We start from the raw sequence: 27,628 nt of genomic DNA, 5'->3' as shown, positions 1-27,628 counted from the left end.
AGCAAGGGCCAGAGGGTTGGAGTAGATAGACCCTGCAGTGGTTTTGGTTGAGGGACAGCTGTCGCTCAGTTGTAGGAAGGTTAGGGGTCCGATCCCAGGTACCTAAGGGTCCTTTGGCTCGATCCTCAAACCCAAACTTCCTCTGTTGTGTGTGAATGCGATTAGTTAATACAAATCGGTGCTTTTCATAGCAGCCTCTGTGGTTTGCGTATGAATGTGGTGAATGTAACATGTAATATAAAAAATATTGTTGCTAAGCGCCGCTTGAGTGGCTGCTGGTTGCAGCAGCTCTCTCTTTGTTGTTCTTTTTTCAACCTTTTTTTATATCTGTTTAGTTCTCTTTGTATTTAGAGCCTGTCATGTCTTTTAATGACTCATTTGTTGGACATGGACACCAAACTGACTACGTTTGCAGTGGTGTTTTTACTATTACTGTTCCTGTGTGTGTCCGGAGATCCTGCGTGTAACCATGGTAACATTGTTTACATACGGGATTAGCTGTTAGCAGCCCATAGCAGGATGATGCTAATTAATGCTAGGCCCGATGTTCCCTGCGAGCTGAGGAGAAGGAGGCAAGGACGACGTGCTGGTACTGAGGTGCAAGCTAAGAAAAGACAACATCGACCTGTCCTTCCACCCACTGTTATGGGGAATGTAAGATCTATCTACGATGAGGTGAACGAGCAAACCCAGCACCAGAGGGAATACTGGCAGAGTAGCATCATGCTAACAGAGCTAACACCGGACACAAACGCCACATTGGAAGGATTTCACCTGCTGTGGGCGGACAGGATACAGGAGAGCAAGACTGAACACACTGGTGAAGAAGGCCAGCTCAGTCCTGGACCCTGTGGAGGTGGTGGCTGACAGGAGAATTATGGCCAATCTGTCGTCTCTGATGAACATTTCTTTTCTATATATATTCTTGTACTGTACACCTTCTTGTTTGCTGCTGTAACTCCAGGAGTATCTTAACCCTGATCTTATCTTATCTTATCTTAAAAGAGCTATGATTGGTCAGTAGACTGGAGAACGTGCTTTATAAAACACAGTCTGAACTAAGGATGGGAAATGATTTCCGAATATTCGAATATTTGTCCACTTTGTAAAAATCGAAGAGTTACTTTGAATATTTTCTCATTTTAAAAGTACAATTTTTCATCGTTTTTACCGGTGCCCTGTTGTAATACAATATTCACGCCAGACGGTGGCTACAGAGCGCCTTCAAGCTGTTTGCTAACCCCATTAACAGAAGAAGAAGAATGCTAACTGCATTAAATAGCAAAAGAAGAAGAAAACATTAGCGACAGTCGCTGAGATTTCTCCATTTCTAAATCTCACACTACTACACACTTATTTCCAGAGACTGAGCATGACTGTAAAATATAAACACACACACCACACTGCGTCACAGAAACACTGACGAAAAGATCGAGACAGACGCTGTCAGTCCCCACTACTAGCAGCACCTCTTCCTGCTGCTGGTTAACGTGACGAATAATCGTCTAATAGATGCCAATGATTAAAGGTGACATATCATGCAAAATGGACTTTTTAACGGTTCTTTACCTGAAATATGTTTCCCTGGCATGTCTACAAACCCCCTGAGAATGAAAAAAATCCATTCTGCCCCTGTTTTGATTTCTACACCTTTCTGTAAATGTCTGTGAAACAAGCCGTTTCAGACTTCCGTGTTTTTGTTACGTAACAACAATATCCGGTCTGTCACGGAGTCAGAGCTCGGAGCTTGTTCAGCCCATAGACTGTATAAAATAATACTGAATCCCTCCCCCGTTCTTCATTACCTGCACAAATGTGTGGTAACAAGGAGCTTAGGAGGGAGGCATGCTAGTTGTAGGCTGTCTTAATAAACACTAAGGTTGGTTTTACTCCCCACGTCTGCAGATTTGAAGATCTAGTGGATGATTTTTATTTGTCATGGATAAGTACTAGCGCTAATTAGCATAGCTACATAGCTACATGTTCATAGCTGTAGCTGGAGCTGTAGCTGTGTACCAAGACACACGTCGACATCAGTGGCGGCTGGTGGAGTTTTCTCCAGGGGGGTTTGCTTGCTTTTTGGTAAATGTCTGGGGTATCACACCAGTGTATTTACATACACGAAAACAGCAAAAGCAACATTGTAATGTCATGTACTGTTCTAACTTTTGTACATAAATTTTGCTCTTCTTTCCTTGAGAGAAATACATTTCTCAATGACTCTATGGTTAAAGTCAGGGATGCTTTTGACAAGTTTCTTCTCCATAGAGAGCACGGCCAATGCATTGAGACGATCCTGCGACATTGTGTTCCTGAGGAAGGTCTTGATTCTCTTCAGTGTTGAGAAGCACCTCTCAGATTCAGCAAGATTCATTTGATTGTCTTGCTGCATCACCTGTAATAGATAAGTGACCATGGTGATGGTGTCTCATGGCTGCAGTATTCAGGCTGCCACTGGTGCAGTAGGCTAAATAGCTTCAGTTGATCATTGATTAATAAGATTTGTGTTTACCATTTGTATAAGCTGTGTAAGCTAATCATTGTCTCAGTACTTATTTAAAGAGGTGTAGATATTATTCATGTATCACCAATTAATGTGTGTGTAGTAATGACATTACATGCTCGCCAGCAGAGGGCACTGTTACATTATGTATAATGCTTGTTAACAAATAATCTTTCAAATAATAGCATTACTATTCCTGCCAGTTTAACTTTTCTGAAAAGTTCTTTAAATCAGTAATACCTGTCTTAATCCATGCTGGGTCAGATCCTGATGTTTGGAAAAGGAGGCAGGGAAAGCAGACTAACGCATTAGCATCACTGCATGTAGTTAGCCTTGTTGCTAAACCAGGTCCTGGAAAAAGACCGGGTGTATTGTCTCCCTCTGTCTTTGGACTGATGATTAACGTTGATGTTCGGCTGATCAGGTCCACGCTCTTTCACGTGGAGCTTCTCCTGGTATGTTCTCCTCTCAAAAGGTGATGTTTTGAGTGACTTCACTGAATTATTTAACTTCTCTGTCTCCATTTTGCGTCTCTGTCCGATCGTCTCCTACTCTCACGGCTCGAGCTGTCACTCAGCCGCGCTTGATGACAGACGGCTGTGACGTCAGCCCCATGACAGGAGGGTGGTGGTATGTAAATCAAGCTGCATTCAGCTCTGGGCGCAGGGAAGGTGCGCCCCGACAGGGCCCTATCTCTTGTATTGAAGAGGAGCTACTGCGCATGTACAACTTTTAACGAGAGTCTATGGCCAAAGATTTCTGCGCCCCGGGGGAAAACCGGAGAAAACCAGTCTATGGGGAAAACCCCATGGGGAACATACGTCACCAATCAGACAACACAGATGAACGAAACAGCTTTACTAATAATTATTTAACTATACAATATTAATCTTGCTCATTTTAAAATATATATACATACAGTTCAGAATATTATTTTATTATTTAATTTTTTTTTTTTTAATGTCTTGTGGTGGTTGGTGGGGCGGCGCCCTAGCGCCCCTATTGGCCAGCCGCCACTGGTCGACATACTGACAAATAAAACAACAAGAAACACTAAATCTGTGACCAATCCTTCATAAAAGGTCCTGCTGCCTTTCTGGCAGAGGTCGCTTTTACTCCCCACGTCTGCAGATTTGAAGATCTAGTGGATGATTTTTATTTATCATGGATAAGTGCTAGCGCTAGTTAGCATAGCCACATAGCTACATGTTCGTAGCTGTGTACCAAGACACACGTCTACATACTGACAAATAAAACAACAAGAAACACTAAATCTGTGACCAATCGTTCAGAAAGGTCCTGCTACAGGCGCCTCTCCGTCAGGATCAGATTCAGAGGGTTGAAGTAACGTTATCTATGAGCAGCCGTGTATATTCAGCCAACATGTAAACATTAGATCAACGTGCTGGAGAGCCGAGGCACATCCACTTCCGGAGGGGGCGTGGTCAGAGGGAAAACAGACTGTTCTGAGGAGGACTGAAGAAAAGGACTTTTCAGGCATGCCAAAATCTGATTTCAAGGTGTTTTTTTGAGCATAAACTTTAAAGACATGTTTTGGGGACCTCTTAGACCAATATATATTAATGAAAAAAGCGTGATATGTCACCTTTAAAAATCTGAATTTTGGCGTGAAATGCCCATCCCTAGTCTGAACCGGCACCACCTTTATCAATCTTGCTCATATATTAATGTTCTAAAGGCTATGCTAATAAATGGAGCATTTCAACCAATCAGAGCTCTCGCAAACACTCTTTACTGTTTGTACTTGTCAATCTGTTCTTCCCTGTACGTACTGGTGCTGCTGTCACAAAGTGTCTCCTGGCTGGCACTGAAGGTGGGCAGCGGGCTGATGGACAGCGAGGCTGGGCAGGACACCGGCTCCAAGTGCTCGCTGATGGGCGGGACTGCAGAGACCTCAGAGTGAACGCAATCTGGACTCGGAAGGTTCTGGCTACTACCTGGGAAAGGACTCTTCCAGTGGGCGAACCCAATGGCCACTTGACCCCCGAGGTCAAATCCTGCAGGATGAGTCAGGAAAAAACAGAACAAAGGCAGAGGATTAGGAGAATATTTCAAACTCTCTCATGTTTAATCTTGTTAGAACATTTGTCATGGATCAAACTTTTAGTTCAAAATCCCCACATTAAAAGTAAAACACATTTTTCAAGTTTCATAAAAAGATGCACTTCATTAGGCTATACATGATCGGATTATTTTTGTTTTTTCATCTCCAAACACAACTCAATCACCTTTGACCTCTGAGCTGGCTCCATACACTGAATACCATTGCCACAATATTCTTTGGGAATGAGACCTTGAAACGGAGCACATAGCTGGGGCAAATGATGCACAATTCTTGGTGCTATTATAGGGCCTTCATCGGATTTCCCTCTGCAGGTCTGCTCTGATGCTGGCCTGCTGACCAAGTGTGACACTGTTTGTTGTTTGCCCTAGGAGACGCTCTGTACTCTAATGTTCCATGTTATAACACCCACAGACATAAACTGGTTTAAGATGAAACCTGTGCGTGCTTATTTGGTTTTGAAGAGTTTTGTATTAACAAGTACTCACAAAAAAAAAAAAAAAGATTATAAACGTCAGATTGAAAATGGTAAGATGTCAACAAAAAAGAAACTCTACCAAAAGGTGGATTTCAACCAAGAGTTCGAGGGTCTTTTAGCCCCCAGAACTACTTTACTGCGATCATTAAATATCTGATGAGGATATTTTGAAATCTTAATAAAAAACTAAACTAGTTTGCATTCCCAGGAACTCCCTCTGTGTTTCAACAGCTGTGTAAACTCCTCAAACACTGACACGTTCAGCTGAAGGTCTCCAGTTTACAGGGTCACTTTTAAAACCGTAACACCGGGAGAGACACATTCATGGTGGGCTGAGAGAAGACTACTGTTACAAGCTGCTAAATCAAGAGAATCACAGCTTCTTCTTTTGAAAAGTACACACACATACAAAAAAGATAGAACAAATAAAAACTAATGAAAGAAAGAGAAATCAAGTGAATCACAGATGTGTGTGATGTTATTGTGGACGGCTGGTGGAATAAAAACACTGCGGTTAATCTACCAATCAGACACATTCAGCATTGCAGGCCCTGCCCCCCAAAAGCCCTGGGACCTTTGAAAAGTACTACCCCCCCCAAGCAGGGGCTTTTTAGGGGGGAGATTATCTACCCCTGAACTAAATTTAGACCCTGGGTCCACCAGTCGAAACGCGAGTAGTTCCGGGGTAAAGTCCCTAGTTCAGGGGTAAAGTTCCTCCTGTTGAAAAAAGGCCTCAAGAAAATAATGAGTTACAGAAAGTTCCTGTTTCCCTGAGAGTGAGGGGAAGTTGTCTTGTATCTGATTCCTCCACCTTGAAGAAAGGTGCTTCATTCAGCTGTGGGAGTGACTTCAAGCTGAGTTCACTCCATAGCAGAGTGGGGGTGGGAGGGACCAGTCATGATAGTCATACAGTTGGAGTATCACAGCATTATCCTCTGCAATGTTGCCCTCTTGTGGTCGAAGCTGCCACCTTGAACTGTCATCAGGCATTTTATTTACAGTAGTGTTGCAGTTGCAAACAGATGTGAAGGTGATGACAGATGGGAGGAGATGGTTGTGTCTTTCACTGCAGGCTCAACTTCTACAGTGAAATCATAAGAGTCTTTGCATGGAAACATGCACGCTGAGATACAGAGGGAACATTAGGCACTATGACGCACTTTTTGTTCTGGACTGTGTCTAAGCATAGAAAGAGTTGGTCTGATATCACTGATGAAAGATAATAAAGTTCAAATTAAAAACACTTGAAACAGATAAATAAAGTCTGTCTGTTCAAGAGATGGTGGTTAAAAAATAAAAGATAATCATGTTTATTTTTAATGTTTCAGACCTTGATGATGACATTGATCGAAGTGACTCTCTTTAATCAAAGAGCAGCTTTCCCTTCCTGCTGCTCTCTCTATTTTTTTGAGGATGAGCAGACTGCTGAACCAGCTAAGCTCTTCTCTAGCCTTCAATTTTGTCCCCTGCAGGCTCCCCTCTCAGTTTCACTAGGCCTTCCAGACCTGTGAACAAACTCTGCTCAGCTCAGCTCAGCTTTAGAGTTTAGTCTCAGACAGGTGGACAGGGAAATGTATAGCTGGTATTATAAATGTTTAAACTTCTGAAAGGTGTTGATGAGACACTGACGTTTGTGAGGATTCTCATCCTGCCTCCGGATTGAGGCTTAAATCCCAGACAATGAAGGCATGCCCGCTGGTGTTTCACTGCAAAAACTCAAAATCTTACCAAGTGAAATTGTCTCATTTTTAGTCAAAATGTCTTCTCCCACTTGATTTAGGATAAACTTACTTAACAAGTAACATTTGAGCAAGATAGAGGGACTTGTTTTAATACAATGCATCTTAAATATCTTGTTAAGTCAAACAATCTCTAAATGATCCCGTCAGATCAAAATCAGATCAAAATATATATCCTCAAACTACATGCACACAATGAAACACCTACTTGAGAGCATAGCTGGCTTATCCTAAAAAACAACACGACTGAATATTAGTATATCCAGCTCACTATGAGAAGAAATTATATCTCAAAATGCTGAAATTAAACTTTGTAAACTTATTTCAAGTACAAGATGGTCTTAAACCTAGAGAAGTGCCGCTATAATACAACTCAAGTTAAGGTGAAATTATCTCAAATGAAGAAGTTAACATGAAATTTATTGGTGCAAAAATTTTTCTTTGAGTGAAAAAATACTAATTTTTATCATTCCTGTCTTATTCTGAGACACTTAAAATACTGGTCAAATATTACTTCAAATAAGTTTCCCTGCTAATTTTAAGATCACAGTTTTCTAAATATCACGTCTGATTTTAGGAAATCTTACCAAGTAAATGTTCACTTCTTCTATTGGCAGTTTTTTTTGCTTATTTTCAAGGTAAAAGTACCTTGAAATAATTTTGTTTTTGGAGGGGCATTTTTCCAGTGTATGACAAGTGAGTGATGGAGTTATGCTGCTATAGGCTTAGACTGCCGGGGGAACTGGTGCACTGACACGCTGGGATCCTATCTCACCCCCTTCCCCCCAACCCCCTCATCACTTATTTAAACTCTACCTGTCCCATTAAAGTTACTAACCATAGACCTTTCTGGAGTCCCTGAGCTCCCTTGTCTCGTAGGTTCCTCTGAGCTGCCGTAGACGTCCTCCTGCTGTGGACTTTCCAGACTCCAGCTGATACAGACGTGCTGGACTCGAGCAGCAAAAGTTCCTACTACTCGTCTCATCACTATCCCCGCTCCCTCTCTCTCTTATTCTCCTGGAGATGTTTTGTTACGAAGAATTGTCCAAAATAACTTCAACCAGAATCCAGACACTCATTACAGGCCTTAAGAAGCGTCTAGTGGCTGTTATTTTTGCAAAAGGAGGCTCTACTAAATATTGATGTGATTCTTCTGTTGGAGTGCCCAAATGTATGCACTTGTCTCATTTTGCTTTGATGCATATTGCACATTTACCGTTAATCCAAAAAACATAATTTCACGGCTGAAGTATTACTGTGTCCATCAGTTATTTGATATATCAAATTGAAGTTGCTGATAAAAACACCCAATGATTTATAAAGGAAAATAATGGAAATTGTCAGGGGTGCCCAAACTTTTTCATACAACTGTATATTGAGAAAAATAATATCACAATAATTATCGTTATCATTTTATCGCCCAGCCCTACTCACAGGTCACATTTTGCCTCCCTCTTCGGTCCATTTCCTACACAGGGCCATATGCAAAGCATCAGGGGTGGTTAGGGTTAGGGAGCACTCTCATCTCACTCCTCCTGGTTTCATGAGAAGAACAAAGCCAAGCAAAATTCAAAAGGCACATCAGCAGTGAACAAGCACTGCCAGATCAATAGCAGCATCTCTGTGCCTCACAGCCTGCTCCTCACACAGCACACCAGCTGCAGGCTAAATTCTGAAGAAGTAAATCCAAGATACACTTCTTTTCTCCGCTTCTTAATAGTCTTGAAACCTCAAGAGAAGATAAGGAGTGTTCATGTGACTCAGTTGGACTGCATTATAATAACATTTGTGCTGCAGTCAGCAGTTGCACCAACTAGAACAGAAGAAGGGTTTTTGTTTTCCCAGAGGGGAATCTGTTGAGTACAACTAAGAAAATCTGACTGCTACTTTAAAGTTGTGAGGAAAAGGAAAGTCGTTTGTTTGTGAACATTTACAAACCAAAACAGCCAAGGTACACAACATGCACTGCAGACTTTATCCTCAGTATTTATACTCTTCTATGCAGAGGCTGTACTTCTTACCCTTAAAGCTTAAGAGTCGCACCGGTTCACTCACAGTGGTGCCAAGAAATGAGTGCAATACAGCAGAGTGAATGAAACAAGTCTGAGTTGTTCTTTTGTCAACATTACTCTTGTTCCATGATTCAGCAGCTAAAAGACGTGCTGCTGTGTTTCCTAAATGATCCCAAATTACACTTCACAATTATATGCACCAGCAAAACAGCCAGGCATGTTTCCCATTTAATGGCAGTATTACTGTGGCTGGGCCGTGGCATGGTCTTGTGCAACAAAAATACTTGAAAGAGAACATTAGCCCCCTCCTCTGGGAGAAAAACAACAATACAAAAAGGCCAATAACACAGGAAAGGTTGCACCATAAACTTCTACAGGAGGGACTTTCTTTTTAAAACTGAATGACTCCAAGAAGTCTGAAGTCATTGTGTTTGGCCCCCCCAGCAAAAAAGGGATCAAATCTGGCCAAATTTAGGTGAACTGACAAATAATATTAAGCCGTCAGCCAAAAACCTTGGTGTCATTTTTTATTTTTAAGTTATATTTTGGACTTTTTTGCCTTTATTGATCGGACAGCTGAAGAGAGACAGGAAATGTGGGGAGTAGAGAGTGGGGGAAGACATGCAGCAAATGGTCAGGGGTCAAACAAGCGACCACTGCGACGGGCTATAACCTCTATAGGTGGGGCGCTCAGAACCTTAGGCCACTAGCGCCCCTTGGTGTAAATTTTTACTAGAAGTTTTGAGCCACAGGTGAAAAAAGTCACGCAGTCTTGTTTTTATCAGCTCAGAAATATATCTAAAGTCAAGTGCTTAAAGTCAGCAAAAGATCTTCAGAAACTCGTTCACACTTTTATATCATCCCGTCTCGATTATTGTAATTCTCTGTATACATGTCTGAGTCAGAAATCAATCCACCATCTTCAAACAGTTCAAAATGCAGCAGCTCGTCTCTTAATAGGATCTAAAAAATGTGCCCACATCATCCCCATTTTTGCTCGTCTACACTGGCTACCTATTGATTTTGATTTTAAGGTTATTCTATTGACTTTTAAAGCACAACATGGACTTGCCCCTCTTTATGTCACTGGGCTTTTATCCCCTACAAACCTGGTCGCAGTCTGAGATCCTCTGGCAGTGCTCTGCTAGCTGTTCCAAAGACCCGACTAAAAACTAAAGAGGACAGGGCTTTTTCAGTCAGGGCTCCTACACTCTGGAACAGCCTGCCAGAAGAGATCAGACTTGCAGAGTCAGTTCCTTGTGTTATGTCATTACTCAAGACACATTTTTAACAGGAAAGCTTTTATTGCACAATTGAATTTCATTTTAACTCTGATTTTAAGGGTCTGTTTTATAAGTCTGTATGTTTTTAAGTTTTTAATTTCATTTCATTTTATTGTGAAGCACTTTGTTACCTGTACTGAAAAGTGATACATAAATAAAGTATTATTATTATTATTTCTCTCGGTCTCACTATGTGATCGCCATTAGATCTCTTTTGCGGCACGAGGGGCAGAGCAAGAGGAGATTGTTGACTAATCAAAATAACATGATTATCTGGGACAGATGAAAAAAAGGGGCAAAGCTTTTCCAACAATCGGGCCTTTATCTGCCAGCCTTTGACTTAATGGAATCATCTTTGAGTACAAGCTTCCATGTGTGCCACATTCAAACATATTCCAGATGTTTCTGATGGACTGCATTTAAAAGAATGGAATGGACGGCCAGGAAAAGATATGACAACTATGACACTCTGGGCATCAGCTGTAGGCTGCAAGGTGGCTTAAAAAAAGCAGCCCATTCATTCAAATCACAATCATGTAGTCATTATTATTTGTGCAGATGCTTAAGAGTAACACGAGCTAAGATAGTCATTACATAAAGGCTTTTGCTTGAATACATGCATTGAGCCAGCAACCTAAAACATCCCATGAAAGTCACCTGAATAAGCGTCAGGGGCGGAGGAGGTAATCCACACCTGGTATGTATCCAAACGACCTCCAAAACTCAAGGTGTGCGCAGCCTTTTCGGACATATTGTGTTCTAAGCATTATGTATGTCGCAGTCATCAGAAAAATGTGTCCGCGTAGCTCTCTGAGGAGAGGGAGGCCCAGATATGTAGTACCTCCACTTCCTGACACCACCAGAGGAAGGAAACAGATGCAGGTGCAGGTAACTGGGCCACACTCTGCATTATGCAATGCCAAGTTCAAACTGTGTCTGAGAGAACCATAGAGCTGCAGTGGAGGAACTTAACTTAATGAAAGGCTGATGAAGTTGGTAATTAGATTGGTGGAGACCGTGTTGTGACATCAAACATAATTGTGGTTTTATGGTTTAATGTTCCACTGCTGTATATGAAGGTGGATAGCACCACTCTACCTCCTCTTATTTAACCAAAGTGCAGCTAAAATAGCAGGTGCTATCAATTTCAGCTTCCTTGGTGAGACAGCAGATTGGATGGTGGAGCCATATTATTGATGCCCATTCCCTACTGCTAGAGGCCGTTCATGGGGCCGATTATTGGCATTTTGAAATAGTGCTCACTAGGGTTGCAAAGGGGTGGAAAATTTCCGGTAAATTTCCATTGGAAGTTAAGCTGGGGAATTTTGGAAATATTCCAAATTGGAAACTTTCCATGGGAATTATGGGAATTAATTGGAATTAATGGGAATTAACTGGGTATTGAGGATAATTTAATGGAAAGGTATCATATCCAAGAATAAATGTTTTTTTTTGTTATAAGCAGACATCCATCCAAAACAATACGATTAAAACAGATGTATTTGCAAGTAGAACTTTATCAAGTGTTAAATATTTTATTGAACTATCAATTATTTTATTGAAGAACAAAAACATGAAATGTTGACTTAAATATTACTCACCCCCCCCCTACCCACAGGCTCAAATGTGTGGCTTCAATAGTCTTGTGCTCTGGGCTGAAAAGTGTGGTCCAGGATTCTAGAAATCATGTGTGCATTTGATGGAGGAATGCACAGTGCATGTAGGGGGTGTGGTCTCAATTGCCCTGCAGTAAGCAGTGTGCTATGTGCATGAGATTGAGGGATAGCATAGATATTCAACTGTACTTGCATGCAATCTGGTTGTTTTAGTCAGGATATGCTAAAATATATTTTACCCAACTATATTTCAGTTCCCTATTAAGAGCCAACCTTCAATTTAGTAAATTCCTGGTTTATTCCAGTTAATTCAGTCTTAATTTCAGAAATTTCTACTGGTTTTATCCATCAGGTTTATCAGAATCAACACAACATGAAATCTTCACACAGTGCTTTTAAATCACACTTTGGAGGGATAGTTCAGTTTGAGGGATCGTGTCAAGATCCAGTTTTTGTTGGTACCAGTACCTGATTGGTCGGTACCGAAAGTACTGTTAAGTTCATAGACATACAGCGCTCTTATTGGTGTTACACGTCAACATACTGCCTTAATGTAGGGCTATCCATACACGCAGGCTGTCACCCAAACAGCTGACTAGTCACTTCACAACAACTTCAAGTTTCTGTTATTGGTTTGCGTAAATCATTTTGTCAACAAGTTGCAACTGGCTTCCCCCTGTACATTTAAGAAGCCCTCATCTCTGCTTCAAATCACTACGAGCACAAGAAATCAGCCTGAAATCAGCCCCACCCTGTGACAGTGTCTGCGAGCAGAGGCGGAGGACCGTCAGCTGAGAGGAGAATACTGAGTTTGATATTTACAAAATAATTCCGACAAGAAGAAATTTTGCATAGAGGTGAGGGATCGTCATTACAAGCTGCTCCAGAAAACAAGTATACTAAGCATTAAAAGGTTTCCAAATGTGCCACACAGATGGTTATGGGATTATTAAATGAGTCCAATTCAACATTAATGCCAGCGTAAGTGTACGCTACTGTCAGTCATTTACTTTGCTGTCAGAAAGCTGGTTTGTTTTAGCACCATTTGTAAATGCAGCACATATGTTTCTCTTACATAACACACTGATTTTAAATCTTGAAAGCATACCGTTAGCTTGTTGGATTACAACTAAGCCGAAGCACTCCCTGAACAGCACAACAGACTGATATGATTTCCTGTGCTAAGTCGCTTTACACCTGTTTTGTTTCATTTTGCCTTTTTGTGGAAAAGGTTACTTTTGCAAATTCAAGGGATGGGGATGGCATTTCCCTGAATTATTTGGACCCTCAGATGTTGGGGAGTTGCATCTTATCAAAAGCTTAATGTTTCAATAAAAAAGACATGAAAACTCTGTGCCATGCTCTTTATTTTTTTCTCTACCAAGTGATCATGGCATAATTAAGACAAAGTGTCCGTTACCACATTATAACACTCCAGTGAAAACCTGATAACTGAAGCCTCATCAGGCATTATCTCCAGTGGTAGACAAAGTACACAGCTTCATTATTTAAGTCAAAATATAGATACTCAAGGTCAAATATTACTGCAATACAAGTGAAAGTTGCTCTGTCAAATTATTACTTGAGTTAAAGTCCTGAATTACTTGCTTTTAGAAATATTTAATTATTCAAAAAAAATCTCAAAACGTTGTATTTTCCCAATACATCCGTGCAATCAAGAATACATAGGTGTACATTCTGTTACATCATGTTTATTTAGAAACCATTACTTGAAATCTCTAAAAACTATGGAATGAAAACAGAAACTAAGTTACTCCAAGCACAGACAACTTAGTTGAAACAAACGTTCTGTAGCTCAGCACGCATTCTCAGGTTGGACAGTGAATGTTTGTATGTTTGGGCAGAGTGGGAAACAGAGAGAACATTTCAAACGATACGTAACATTCTTCATTTCAAAAACCTCTAACACGGGCTGAAGATATGACCATGGGTGCTCAGGTGGAGAATTATAGCCATCATTACCACCTCTACATGAACTGCCTGATCTGAGTGAAATCTGCTCTGTGTTTGCTCCACGTTCAACCATGGAGACACACGATGTACAGGTACGACTAAACCACTGAGAGATAGGGATCAGATTTCAGAAAAGAGAAGGAAATTCATGAACAGACTTCAGAGCTAAAGTTGTGAGTAACTAGAGCATTGGTAGAAAAAAATAATAATAATACTCAAGTAAAGTGCAGATACTCCAAAAATGTACTTAAGTACAGTACTCAAGTAAATTTACTCTGTTACTGTCCACCACTGATTATCTCAGAGCAGTAAGTATGGTTCTCTTGATTTTTCCCCCTGCCTCAGGCTGAAGATCAGCTCTGTCTATCAGCAGCACAACTTGTAAATTATATAAAAGAGGAGGCTAGAATAAGTGGAAGATCATAATCGATTAAAACTTTAAAGAACCGGCGGTGATGCTGACTTGTGTTTTCCTCCATAACAAAGGCCAGGGCTTTTAAATCACAGCAGCACACTAACTCTTTATGTCAGAGTGCGGAGCAGCACTATAGATCTTTCCCTTTGTAAAACCAAGAGGGTGAGTCCCAATAGTCCAAAGCTCTCCCTCAGCACTTCATTCGGGTTTTTTTTATTTAGCCCAGAGAGAAGAGAGGAACACCTGCATGCAGCACAGCCTGAGCTGAACCTAAAATCTTTCCATGACAGCATTCAACTTACGGCTCCTCTCCCTCACCGGGCTTTAATATTCATTGAAAACATGTCTAAAGACGAGGTCTGAATATTGCAAATGACAGCAGCTTGCAGTTTTCTGACAGAAAGGCAAATTATTCCAGACAACTTTGTTAACAATGCACTATTTCAATAACCACCAACATAAAAACAAAGTTACATGTCAGGGGAAATCTTTCATTTTCATACACTTCAGCAAACACAACATGTCAGTCTCTGCCCACAGGCGTCCTGTCAGACAGCGTATTGTTGACACAGCACCATACTGAAGGCTGCAGGCAGTTCTCAAAGGTATTTTGTTTTGAATTATCTAAAAATATCACAGCATAAAAGTCCAGTCAACATGTTGATTTAAGATTACTCCGATGATTCATCACAGACTCCTGACAGATTCTCACTCATGATAAAAGTTTGTTTGTTTTCTGTCTGAATGCTTTAGCTGTAAACTTCCTCAAAGTTGACATCATTGTCCTGCTAGGGCTGTTCTTCTATATCTAAGTAAGATATAGAAGACCACTGTATTAAGTAAATACATCATCACCCGCTCTACCTTTAGTGAGAGTACACTCTTTTGTTTACAAGAAATTCCCCTTGTGAAAAGAGAGAATGTACCTGATGGACAGATATGGGTTCAATACTTGGTTTGTCACGTAGTGCCCGAAGTATACTCTTACAGAGGGGGTAGGACAAGGGTACAAAGTGGATGGATATACACTACCAGTCAAAAGTTTAGAAACACCTTCTCATTCAAGGGTTTGTATTTATTTTAATTATTTGAAACACTATAGATTAATACTGAAGGCATCAAAACTATGAAAGAACATATATGGAATTATTGAATGAACAAAAAAGTGTTAAACAAAGCAGAATATGTTTTATATTTTAGATTCTGTAAAGCAGCCCCCTTTTTCCTTCATGACAGCTTTGCACACTCTTGGTATTCTCTAAGTCTGCTTGATGAAGTAGTCTCCTGGAATGGTTTCTAATTAACATGAGCCTTGTCAAGAGTTAATTTTTTAGAATGACTTGCCTTCTTAATGTGTTTGAGACCATCAGTTGTGTTGTTCAGAGGTAGGGTTAGTACACAATGGATAGCCCTATTTGACTACTGTTGTAATCCAAATTATGGCAAAACCAGATTATATCATAGTTTTGATGTCTTCAGTATTAATCTACAATGATGAAAATAATCAAAATAAATAAAAACCATTGAATGAGAAGGTGTGTCCAAACTTTTGAACGGTAGTGTAAAAGATGTTAAACTATAGTTTTAGCTCTCAGAAATAAATGCTGCAGAGCTCTGAATTGAAATTGATCTCATCAGACATTAAATACCTCGGGATTAAGACTAGGCCGGCTCATTTAAGACCTTAAGCGTGCTGCTGTAACCCAGAGTATCCAGCCAGCGTGCGTCCATTGTTGTCCCCCCTTTTGTTTCTGCTTACCACTCTGTTGAAGAACGGCTTCATGTGCAGGCGTGCATGTTTCTCAGTGGTGTTTTATAACAAAAATATACTGTCAATTACTAGTCGGGCGTGCATACTCCTGTGTTCAGTTGTGTTTGCGTTGTCATGTTTTTTTGTTTTTTTTAAAAGGCTAAGGAAAGGGGTTTTTTTTGTTTTCAATGGGGCCATGCTCATGTAAAAAAGCCTGTATAGATGTTTTTGCTGTCCTTTCTGGATCATCTACTTGTGTTTGTTTTCCCTCCATGAGAAAATACCTCTTTCTGACAAGAACATAGCACACTTACCGATGGTGATCTTACTGACGCAGCTGTAGAAAGTTCCTGATGAGACATTGTAGCTGCTGCTGCTGGGCTCACGGTCTACAACAGATAAAGAGATTAGATATCAGGCATGAGGAAAACTCTTTCAACCAAACAATGAACCATGCAACATGAGTTACATCACTTTTAATTTTTGCATGTGTATTGCAGAAAGTTTTTCCTGGTTATCATAAATGCTAGATTTACAACAGTGTCCACAAAGCCAGTTCACCTTGTACTGTTCCTGGTGGACTGAGAAAAGTCAGGACCCTGCAGTGTTACAAGAATAAAACCCCTAATCCTGCAATGTTAGTGCCCTGCTCCACACATCCAGCCACGCAGGGGGAAAAACCCTTGACCTTGGCAGAGTTAAGGGAATAAAATCCATGAGTCTGGCAGCTTTAGTGCTTTAGTCTACCAATTTATATAGAGAGGGAATGGAGTCATCCACTGTGGCAGAACATTGTGAATAAAACTTAAGACTAGAGGAGCTATCAGAGTGAGGCTATAACTCCTGAAGACTTTAAAAACACAAAACTATTCAAAAAAAATGCTGATGAAGTGATGCCTTCCATCCTGCAGGAGGATGTAATTTGCTTACTAATCTGGGTGTGTTCTAGTCTGAATCTCAAGTGCAGGCTTTACAACACTTAAATACTTTAACAAGGAGGTATGAATTAAAACGTAATATCAGGGTAACTTCATTTTCTGATGTCAGGGAATCAGATTAAATCAGTGCACAACTGAATGTGGTATAAATAGTGAATCAAGTAGTTGCTTAACTGGAATAATACTGCAAACTCAAATTATTATCGGCCATTCTGCAGACAGTTTTTTAATAAGAGCCAGACAGCCAGTACAGATGGGGATCCAGATCCGGTACTTTCTGGTACCAGAACTTAAGCTCATAGATCAGATGAGCTCTTATTGGTATTTTACATCACCATTCTGTCTGAATGCTGGGCTTTCTATCCAGCTACATGTTTCTTTTTGTGATTCTAAAATAATATGTTTGTCAACAACAGTGCTTTTATCAGGCTGGGTGTTCTGGTTAGGGTTGCAAAATTCTGGGAATTTTCAAAGTTGCAAACTTTCCATGGGAATAAACCAGGAATTTACTAGATTGAAGGTTGGCTCTTAAAAGTGAAAAGTGAACTTGAATATAGTTGTGGAAAATATATTTTAACATAATCCTGACTAAAACAAACAGATTTCATGCAAGAACAGTTGAATATCCGTGTAAATAGGATGTTTTTATAGAACTGTATTTTATTATATTTTATTGTATTTTATATTTAAATTTAAGATATTTAAAAGCTGGAAGAGAGAAACAGCATCGGGTTTTTCCTGTATGTCTCGTATATACAGTGAAAATTGACAATAAAACCTTTATAATAATAATAATAATACATTTTATTTATAAAAGTGCTTTAAAAGATTCTCCAAGCGCTTTACAGGAAAATAAGATAAAATTATACAATAGAAAAGCAAAGGAAAACAGTGCAAAAAAAAAGCAAGGCAGCAAAATAAAACAAAACAAGAAAAAAATCAATCAATTATAGTTTAAAAGCCTTTGTAAAAAGGTGTGTTTTGAGTCCGGATTTGAATTTGGTGAGTGAGGGAGAGAATCTGAGGTGTTGGGGGAGAGAGTTCCAGAGGGTGGGGGCAGCGACAGAGAAGGCCCTGTCCCCCCAGGTTCGGTGCTTGGGTTTGGTGAGAGGGGTGAGGAGGTTGGCGTTGGTGGAGCGGAGGTTGCGGGAGGGATTATATGGCTGCAGAAGGTCGGTGAGGTAGGAGGGAGCTAGATTGTGGAGGGCTTTGTAGGTGATGAGGAGGATCTTGTACTGAATTCTTGAGGGGATGGGAAGCCAATGGAGGTTCTGGAGGACCGGGGTGATGTGGTCTCTGGAGCGGGAGTGAGTGAGGAGGCGTGCAGCTGAGTTTTGTATGTATTGTAATTTGTTGAGGAGGGTGTTGGGTGTACCGTAGAGGATGCTATTGCAATAATCGAGTCTTGAGGTGATGAAGGCGTGGATGAGAGTTTCAGCTGCAGTGAAGGAAAGGGAGGGGCGGAGACGGGCGATGTTTTTGAGGTGGAAGAAAGCGTTTTTTGAAATATTGTTAATGTGTTGTTGAAAGTTGAGTGACTGATCAAAAATGATACCAAGGTTACGGATGTGGGTGGATGCTGAAACAGTGGAATTATCAATAGTGAGTGAGAAGTCTGGGCAGGTGGAAGTGAGGGATTTTGGGCCTATGATAAGAATTTCGGATTTATTACAATTGAGTTTGAGAAAGTTTGTTTGCATCCAGGAGTTTATTTCAGTGAGGCAGTTTGTGAGGGTGGTGTGGGAAGCAGCGGTGATGGATGTGGTTGAAATGTAAAGCTGGATGTCGTTGGCATAACAGTGGAAATGGAGGCCATGGCTGCGTATGATGTGACCAAGGGGGAGCATGTAGATGATGAAGAGGAGGGGACCAAGCACCGAACCCTGGGGGACACCATGAGAGAGGGGGGCTGTGCGTGACTTGAGGTTGTTGATGCTGATAAACTGGTGGCGGTCAGAGAGGTAGGATTTGAACCAGGAGAGGGCGGTGCCAGTGATACCGAGGGAAGATTGAAGGCGGGTGAGGAGGATGGAGTGATTGAGGGTGTCGAAAGCTGCACTAATGTCCAGGAGGAGGAGGATGCTGAGGGAGTTGTTATCAGATGAGAGGAGGAGGTCGTTGGTGATTTTGAGAAGGGCTGTTTCTGTGCTGTGATGAGTTCTGAATCCGGATTGAAATGGTTCGGACAGTTGATTGGAGTGAAGATAGGCTTTGAGCTGGGTGGCGACAGTGCGTTCAAGGATCTTTGACAGGAACGGGAGGTTGGAAATGGGACGGTAATTGTTGGGGCTGTTCTGGTCGCGTCCTGGTTTTTTGAGGATGGGTGTGACAGAGGCGAGTTTGAGGGCGGGAGGGACAGAACCAGCAGATAGGGAGGAGTTGATTATGGAGAAGATAAGGGGTTGAAGGGCAGGGAGACAAGCTGACAAGGTCAGGTAGGAGGGGAGGGGGTCCAGGATGCAGGTTGATGTCTTCATGCCGGAGAGTAATTTATTGAGATCCAAGGGGGAGATTAGGCAAAACTGAGAGAGAGACTGGGTTGTTAGGGGGGAGCTGATGGGTGTGTGGCTACGGGTGGGGAGGGCAGAAGTAAGCAGTTCGGTATGGATGTTTTCGTTTTTTCTTGAAAGAATGACAGGAAAGAGTTGCATTTGTCTGTTGTGAATGAGTTGGAGAGATTGTCCATGGGTTTGAGAAGCTTGTTTATTGTTGAGAACAGGTGCTTTGGGTTGGTAGCGCTGGAGTGGATGAGGTTGGAGTAGTAAGTGGACCGGGCGGTATGGAGGGCGTCATTGTAGTGGTGGAGAAAGTCCTTGTGTGCCAGGGTGTGTATGGTGAGGGATGTTAGTCTGGACCTTTGAACCTTTGAACCTATCTATGATCTTCCTCATGCACATAGCAAACTGCTTACTGCAGGGCTATTGAGACCACGCCCCCTACACGCACTGTGCATTCCTCCATCAAATGCACAAATGATTTCTAGAATCCTGCTGAGGCTAGGCTTGAGAAGCTTGAGGGAAGATGCTTTTTTATTTGCATGTTGAATGGGACTTTGTTGGAGGGAGAGCATCTCTTTTCATTTAACATTTTGAACTTGGACTTTGTTGGGATTGCATTTTTGTTAATTTTTGAATGGGTTGGGTCGGGGATGAGTAATATTTAACTCAACATTCATGTTTTTGTTCTTCAATGAAAGAATTGATTGTTCAATAAAATATTTAACACTTGATAAAGTTCTTCTTACAAATAAATCTGTTTTAATTGTATTATTTTGGATGGATGTCTGCTTATAAAAAACAAATATTTATGCTTGGATATGATACCTTTCCATTAAATTATCCTAAATTCCCGATTAATTCTCATCAATTCCAATTAATTCCCATAATTCCCATCGAAAATGTCCAATTTGGAAAATTTCCAAAATTCCCCAGCTTAACTTCCCATGGAAATTTACCGGAAACTTTTCGAAAATGTACTGCAAATGTTCTACCCCTTTGCAACCCTAGTTCTGGTACACAGTTTCTCCACTACTTAATTTAACCCCCTGACCTACCAGGACTGTTACTCTGTATCGGGGTATCTTACCAGCTGCTAGTAGATTATCCATGGTACACTACTTGATGCTCCAATTCCTTTCACAGGCTTTATGTATTATTTATAAACTGCATATTTTACTGATACTGGCACACAATTAACATGTGAACAAATGACAGGGAATAAAGGGGAATGCTGTCACTTATTTTCTTCCGTCTAAGCAAATTTCTTTGCATGAACTCAACATGAGATATTTGCCTGTCTGTCTACATCATCCTTGCTTGCTAACTGAGTGTGAGTGTGTGCAGAGGCGGAGATGCTCTGCTGGGGCGAGTACTTTGATAGGTCATCAGTAACATATTTGATGACAGGCAGAAAACTTGCATTTTGCTGTACGGAGAGGAGTGATCATCATTAGGAGCTGCTTCAAAATAACACAAGAAAAAAAGGATGGCAGCAATGTGGCCCCCTGCACAGTAAGTATTGCAATGTTTTTTTAAATCGGGTAGACAAGGTGGATGTAACACTTTTTGCTTCAGCAGCTGTAAGTCACAGAAGTTTTGAGTTAAAGTTTTCATTTTTTTACACAAAGTACCCACATTTGTTTACTATAAATGAAACCTATTCGAACTTCTGCAAAAATGTCACAGACCTCATAAGCTTATGTCAAATACATGGTGTTCCTCTGTTGCAACCCAACTCAATACAAGGTAGGTTGCAACACATGCTAGGATAAATAATAACAATTGGACAAAAGAAGCAAAAAAAAGAGGCCACAGCATGTAATATGCTTAAAAACGCTTCAGTGAAATCAAAGAACATCCCAGAATGATGTTTTTCTGATGTATTCCTGAAAGCTTGAACTGGTCCCCCCAAAGAGAACATGCATTATGTTGTTAATGGTACCATGACCAACAAGTTGCTGGGCAGTATGCAGTTTACATACTTTTGGTGATATGTTAATATTTGGTTTCAGACACAGCCACAGACTGTATCAGAAGTGGACCGCTCCTAAAGAGTGAAGAAAAAACATTTAGAGCACCCTCAATTGATGAGCTGCAGTGTAAGTCATACAGCCAGTGTCCTCCACATAAACAGAGGGGATATGGGTAAAACTATAAACTAAAATGCACATCAAATAATTTTTTTCAAATATTTCACTTAGAAAGTGAAAAACATTTTTCATTTGTTTTAGATTAAAACATGGTGCAAAGAGCAGGCTAGGTTGTTTAGGAAAAGAAGGAGCGTACAATTATGTGTCACTGGTATGATCATGGCATTCAACAAGTACAAACTCCAGTGGCAGCATGTCACAAACCAACATGGGACCAAGAATTGATCCTTGAGGCGCACCATTGTGAATCAGAACAAAAACGATATAAGATTTAAATCAACTTACAATATCCCCCATAGCATTAGGGGTGTTGATTGGCAATCATAGTTGTAATTTCCTGTCAATTGACTTGTGGCTCTACTAACAGGGGGGTTGACCAGGCATGGCACAGGCTCCCTCTGCGATCTGAATGGCCATTGGCCACCCAAAAACCTTAAACTTTGAATATTTGCCTGGTCAGAGGTTGGACTAAGCAGCTTTGTGGCAATTCCATTTAGATCATTTCCTTTCATGAATACTTTTGATAGTGGCTTTGGACATCCATCATCTTTTTGAGTCCTTAAAGAAGTATGGAATATTGGGAGTTTGTTTCTAAATTCTAAATCTTTGTTTGTGTTATTTTTCAAATTAAAATAACATATGCTTTTGCGTATCTGTTTGAAAGCTCTATCCGAGTAGTTGAACTGGATATGATGACCTGAGACAGAAACAATTTGCTAACTGTGCAAGTGAGTTGGACATATACTTAATAGTGCCTTTGCATAAGTCATTTCTCCAGGGACACATCCCTGCATACCCATCACGTTTACATTACTGATGTTTTTATCTTGAAGATACTTAACACAACAGTGTTCCAACTCACTCTTTCTGACAGAAGAGCCATAGCTGATAGATGAATGCTCCTTGCAGTTATACCTACTAACGTGCTTTTAAAATCCCAGTTTGTAGTATCAACTGCAAATTCAAGGACTTTCAACAGTGGACCACAGGCCCATTCACTATTGTGTTAACACATTAAGCAAAAGACAGTGATTTAGTAGACATGTATATGACTTAAAATAATCAAGACATTTATTTTACATAATTGAAATAAACCCGATCCATATTGTCCAGAAAAGAAATAAATGATTCAAAGTTACAGTGTGTAAAAATGGGAATGTTTAGAAACATCTAATGGTAAGATTCTAGATTGAAACGCTCCCTTGCTCCCCCCTTCAGAAGGGGAGGCTCTACACACAATGGTTGCTTTTGAGAACCTCCTGCGATGCATGATAAGCATGATCCTCCATTTGTCAAGTCTTTACCATCAATCAGCTCACCATCAATACAAATTCTTTACACAAGAATAACCACTCCCTTCTTTGTCATCCAGCCTTAGATTAAAAAAAAACCCTGCATGTTTGTCCTTTTTGTGCTGCTGAAGAAACATGGTGGTGCAAGATGGCGGCCATGGAAAGTGACCCGCTCCTTATTTAGATTTAAAAGGTTCATTTTTAGTTTAAAAAAACAAAACAGCTTTTATATTCAGGTGATTATACACTAAATCAAACATACTAATATTACATTTCTACCAAGTCTGGTCTGCTAAATGCTGCTTTATACGAGTCTAACCCACTGTACCTTTAACTACTGCACTCAACTATAACTTTGTAAAAAAAATACTTAGGAGTTGCCTAGAAATTTTCAGTTAGTTAAGAGTAACATATACAAGTTGCAATGGTGACAGATTTCAGTATCAGTCAACCAAGCTGCAGATGGAGCTTGCAGAACTGGTAGATTTTGTCATTACCAACCTGAAAACGGGTTTTTCTTTCACATACAGGACAAGCTGTATAAAGTAGTTGGATTATTGGACGAGAAACACCGCTTGCAATCACAAAGGCTCCTCTGTCAATTAATAAAAATAACCTTTGATAGAAGAAACTAAAAGGCTTAACTGAGAACTCCATGCTATCGAGGGACACAGAGGTGAAATCATTATTCTGCCTCAGCAGAGGGAATGACTTTCTCTGGCTCTGCAGTCACCATTTGAAGGAACAACCGACCAGTTTAGCATCAGACTGAGAGCTGAATGTAAACGCCTCTGCCCATGCATTTATTTAGAGAACTTTTGTGGGAAAGTCTAATTTACTAATTCACTAATCTAACAGCCTTACAGAAGAGCAACTGCAGCACATTTATCACTGACTGAGAGTCTGCTAATCATAAACACTCACATTTGCTCTTTGTTGCAATAAAGCTGCAGCTCTCATTTACAACCAAAGTTGTGGTAAGTTGGGAAAACCATATCAGCCTCTAAACTGCTTCTAGTCAGACCTGTAATTTATCACTAGACCAAGCCCTATAAATGTTTACCGTCATTTGCAAAGCAACTCAGGGGTCGATACCGGCTGTATGAGTTCTAGTAGAGCCAGAGAAAGCAACTTTTTTAATATATTTCTAATTTTCCTTTTCTTTTCTGTTTTATCATATTTGTCATTTTAATTATGTTCTTTTATGCTTGTCTGAATGTCTCCAATGCTTTTAATGTGTTAATGTAAAGCACATTGAGTTGCCCTCGTGTATGAAATGCGCTATACAAATAAAGCTGCCTTGCCTTGCCTTGCCTAGTCAGTGGCATGTCCAGAGGGGTGGCCAAGGGTGGCACTGGCACCCCTTGAAATCCAATTGGCCGCCCCAGGGGCGACCCCAAAATCCTAAACTATGATTGGCTGTTTGCCTTGTCAGAAGTGGGGTTTCTGTTAAAATCTATAATTTGGGTTAATTTGAGTTAAAAGGCTGACAGTAGATTTATTTATTAGTGCCCTCAAATGTGACTTAAAAAAACATCTTTTGTAAATCCTTAAAGGTGACATATCATGCAAAATTGACTTTTTAATGGTTCTTTACCTGAAATATGTGTCCCTGGCATGTCTACAAACCCCCCAAGAATGAAAAAAATCCATTCTGCCCCTGTTTTGATTTCTACACCTTTCTGTAAATGTGTGTGAAACGAGCCGTTTCAGACTTCCGTGTTTTTGTTACGTAACAACAATATCCGGTCTGTCACGGAGTCAGAGCTCGGAGCTTGTTCAGCCCATAGACTGTATAAAATAATACTGAATCCCTCCCCCGTTTTTCATTACCTGCACAAATATGTGCCAACAAGGAGCTTAGGAGGGAGGCATGCTAGTTGTAGGCTTTCTTAATAAACGCAAAGGTCGGTTTGACTCCCCACGTCTGCAGATTTGAAGATCTAGTGGATGATTTTTATTTGTCATGGATAAGTGCTAGCGCTAATTAGCATAGCCACATAGCTATATGTTCATAGCTGTAGCTGTAGCTGTAGCTGTGTACCAAGACACACGTCGACATACTGACAAATAAAACAACAAGAAACACTAAATCTGTGACCAATCCTTCATAAAAGGTCCCGCTGCCTTTCTGGCAGAGGTCGGGTTTACTCCCCACGTCTGCAGATTTGAAGATCTAGTGGATGATTTATCATGGATAAGTGCTAGCGCTAGTTAGCATAGCCACATAGCTACATGTTCGTAGCTGTGTACCAAGACACACGTCTACATACTGATAAATAAAACAACAAGAAACACTAAATCTATGACCAATCCTTCAGAAAGGTCCTGCTACAGGCGCCTCTCCGTCAGGATCAGATTCAGAGGGTTGAAGTAACGCGATCTCTGAGCAGCCGTGTATATTCAGCCAACATGTAAACATTAGATCAACGTGCTGGAGAGCCGAGGCACATCCACTTCCGGAGGGGGCGTGGTCAGAGGGAAAACAGAGTGTTCTGATGAGGAATGAAGAAAAGGACTTTTCAGGCATGCCAAAATCTGATTTCAAAGTGTTTTTTTGAGCATAAACTTTAAATACATGTTTTTGGGACCTCTTAGACCAATATATATTGATGAAAAAAGCATGATATGTCCCCTTTAAAGAATTAAGCGTAGAAGATTTATGCCACTTTGTCATGTTTTTTTAAGTCAAAGGGAATATAACAACTGTTTAATACTTTAATGAAAGTAGGTTATGAAGACAAAATGGGTAAATGTTATTTATTTGTAAATGCACTGGCCACCCCTGCCTATGTGAGAGCCTCAGTTAGGCCACCCCGATCAAAAGGTTCTGGACAAGCCCCTGGTTCTAGTCAGCTCTTTTTGTTTTGTTTGTTTTGGGTTGAATAATTCTTAACAACATCAGATACTCCAGCTGACTGATATTTCGCTACTCCTTTTTTTAAATGTACCAAAAGAGGCCATGTACTGAGAGTAACCTGTTTGGATGTTTCGATATGATTATCTCTATTTATGGGCAGTTGCAAATTGAAGATATAGAGAACTAGAGTGTGTGTGTGTGTGTGTGTGTGTGTGTGTGTGTGTGTGTGTGTGTGTGTGTGTGTGTGTGTGTGTGTGTGTGTGTCCTTAATACAAAAGGTGCTTTGAGTTACATGTTGCCTTGAATAATAAAGGCTCATATACCTACAGTGCCCTTATGGTACATGACTCTTATAAGTAACCTCAGAAACTCCTAGAAAACACATTTTTTCAACAGTGCATCTATTTAAGAGACTATAGAGGATGACTGTCCAGGAGAACTCCTGGTTTAGTTTTGAACACATATTGGACTTTAAATCGTTAATCGATCATGTTTGATTAAAAACTCGTAAAACAATGTTTTTTCCATTTTTTGCAAAAGTTTTTTTTCTTCTCTTCCTGTCAGTGAGTTGGAGCAAGTTGCATCACCGCGCCCACATTTCAGTCAATCTCGACAATTTAATACAAATAAGAGACAAGCTACATAAGAGTTCATTTGCAAAAACAGATGCAAAATTTTAAAAATGTTTCAAAAAACATATTTTTTCTATTAGCTTTAGGTATTATCAATCAATGAAGTTGGGTGGCTTTTACTAAGTCAAAATGACATTACTAATAAGCGGTATCTTAAAAATGTAACTTTATTAAAAATGTATATAAAAAGGAAATATGTTTTTGGAAAATATCTCAATATCTGTTTATGCAAATGAACTCTTCATATAGTGACATAGCATTATAAAGTTGGGATTCTATAGGCTACCCCGGCACCTTTTATAACTTCATAATGTGCAGAATGCATGTACCTGCAGATCCAGAGGAGAGGCGCGTCGCGATGGCGCGGCGAGGACTTAACGGACTACCCGGACAGACTCGCACTCCCTCGTCCTGACATTGGAGACAGATGACCTGGCTCTCCTGACCCTCTCCCACCCTACTGCAGCCCATGTGCTCGCCCCCCGCTTGGATCTTCATGCCTGTGTTCATCCGACGGACCAGTCGCATGTCTGCTGCGCCCTCATGCTCGAGCATCCTCTTTACCCGCGGCGGTCACAGCTATCATGACGCATGGTTTCGGCGGACGAAGGATACTTGTCCTCTACCTACATCATCGTAACTCCACCCACTATAGTTTCATTCGAGCGTTGATTTTTCAAGCCAGTCTCCAACACGAGCTCACCTCCGCCCCGTGTCAGCCTCCCTTGACTCGTGGTGCGGCTGATGTTGCAGTACTGTACCCACGACTGAAGGCGTGGCTGCTTCACGTGGATGCTGAGGTCGCACTGCTAACTTCCCGTGAGAGTTTGTAATTTCCAAGATTAAGCAGTTGTGAAGCAAAGCACTGAGATGCTTTAGGCTCATCTCTTAAATAAAGAGATTCACTTAAAAGCAGTTAATTTGCTTTTAAGTGAATTTGCTTTCTCTTTCTCAACCCCTGCTATATACAACTGGAAGAAAATGCACCGATCAACTTTAAATCTACTGATCCTCATGACCTCTGCACCTTCAAGCCACTGCCTCCTGCAGACACTCAAGAGGAATTTATATGTATTATTTATTTTATTTATATTATTTATTTATTTATTATATTATAGGAATTTATTGTATCTATTTTATACAGTCTATGAGAGGAACGCATCATATTAGACTCCATTCTTTTGCCTGAAACTCCACTTGTGCCAGCTCCTACTATCTGCTCCAAATAAAAGTCAGATTTGAAGAGCACATTCTGCTCCAATGACATTGCAGTCCAATCATCTGTACACTGCTGCATTGTGCCTTCTCACAGTGCTTAAATCTGTTTGTACCGGCTTAACCTGGGAGGAAAAGCGTGTTTTTGCAAACTTACTCTTGACAGCGATTAATGATGCATATGAACATT

At 40.6% G+C, this 27,628-nt stretch overlaps 1 protein-coding gene across 1 annotated transcript in view; it reads right to left on the bottom strand.

The window, feature by feature from the left end:
• LOC117804702 (anoctamin-4-like) overlaps nucleotides 1–26,967 on the bottom strand; it is a 71,400-nt gene extending 44,433 nt beyond the window's left edge. Inside the window, 3 exon segments of the mRNA XM_034673023.1 lie at nucleotides 4,297–4,521; nucleotides 16,168–16,242; nucleotides 26,553–26,967. Of these exon segments, the coding sequence (XP_034528914.1) occupies nucleotides 4,297–4,521; nucleotides 16,168–16,242; nucleotides 26,553–26,778 (526 nt within the window). The 5' untranslated portion in view covers nucleotides 26,779–26,967.
• Between the last annotated feature and the right edge of the window lie 661 nt (nucleotides 26,968–27,628).

This window comes from Notolabrus celidotus, chromosome 21 (genome assembly GCF_009762535.1).
Source record: "Notolabrus celidotus isolate fNotCel1 chromosome 21, fNotCel1.pri, whole genome shotgun sequence".
Lineage (NCBI taxonomy): Eukaryota > Metazoa > Chordata > Actinopteri > Labriformes > Labridae > Notolabrus > Notolabrus celidotus.
Note: the sequence above shows the minus strand (reverse complement) of the source record. Positions and strands in the feature narration are given on the sequence as shown.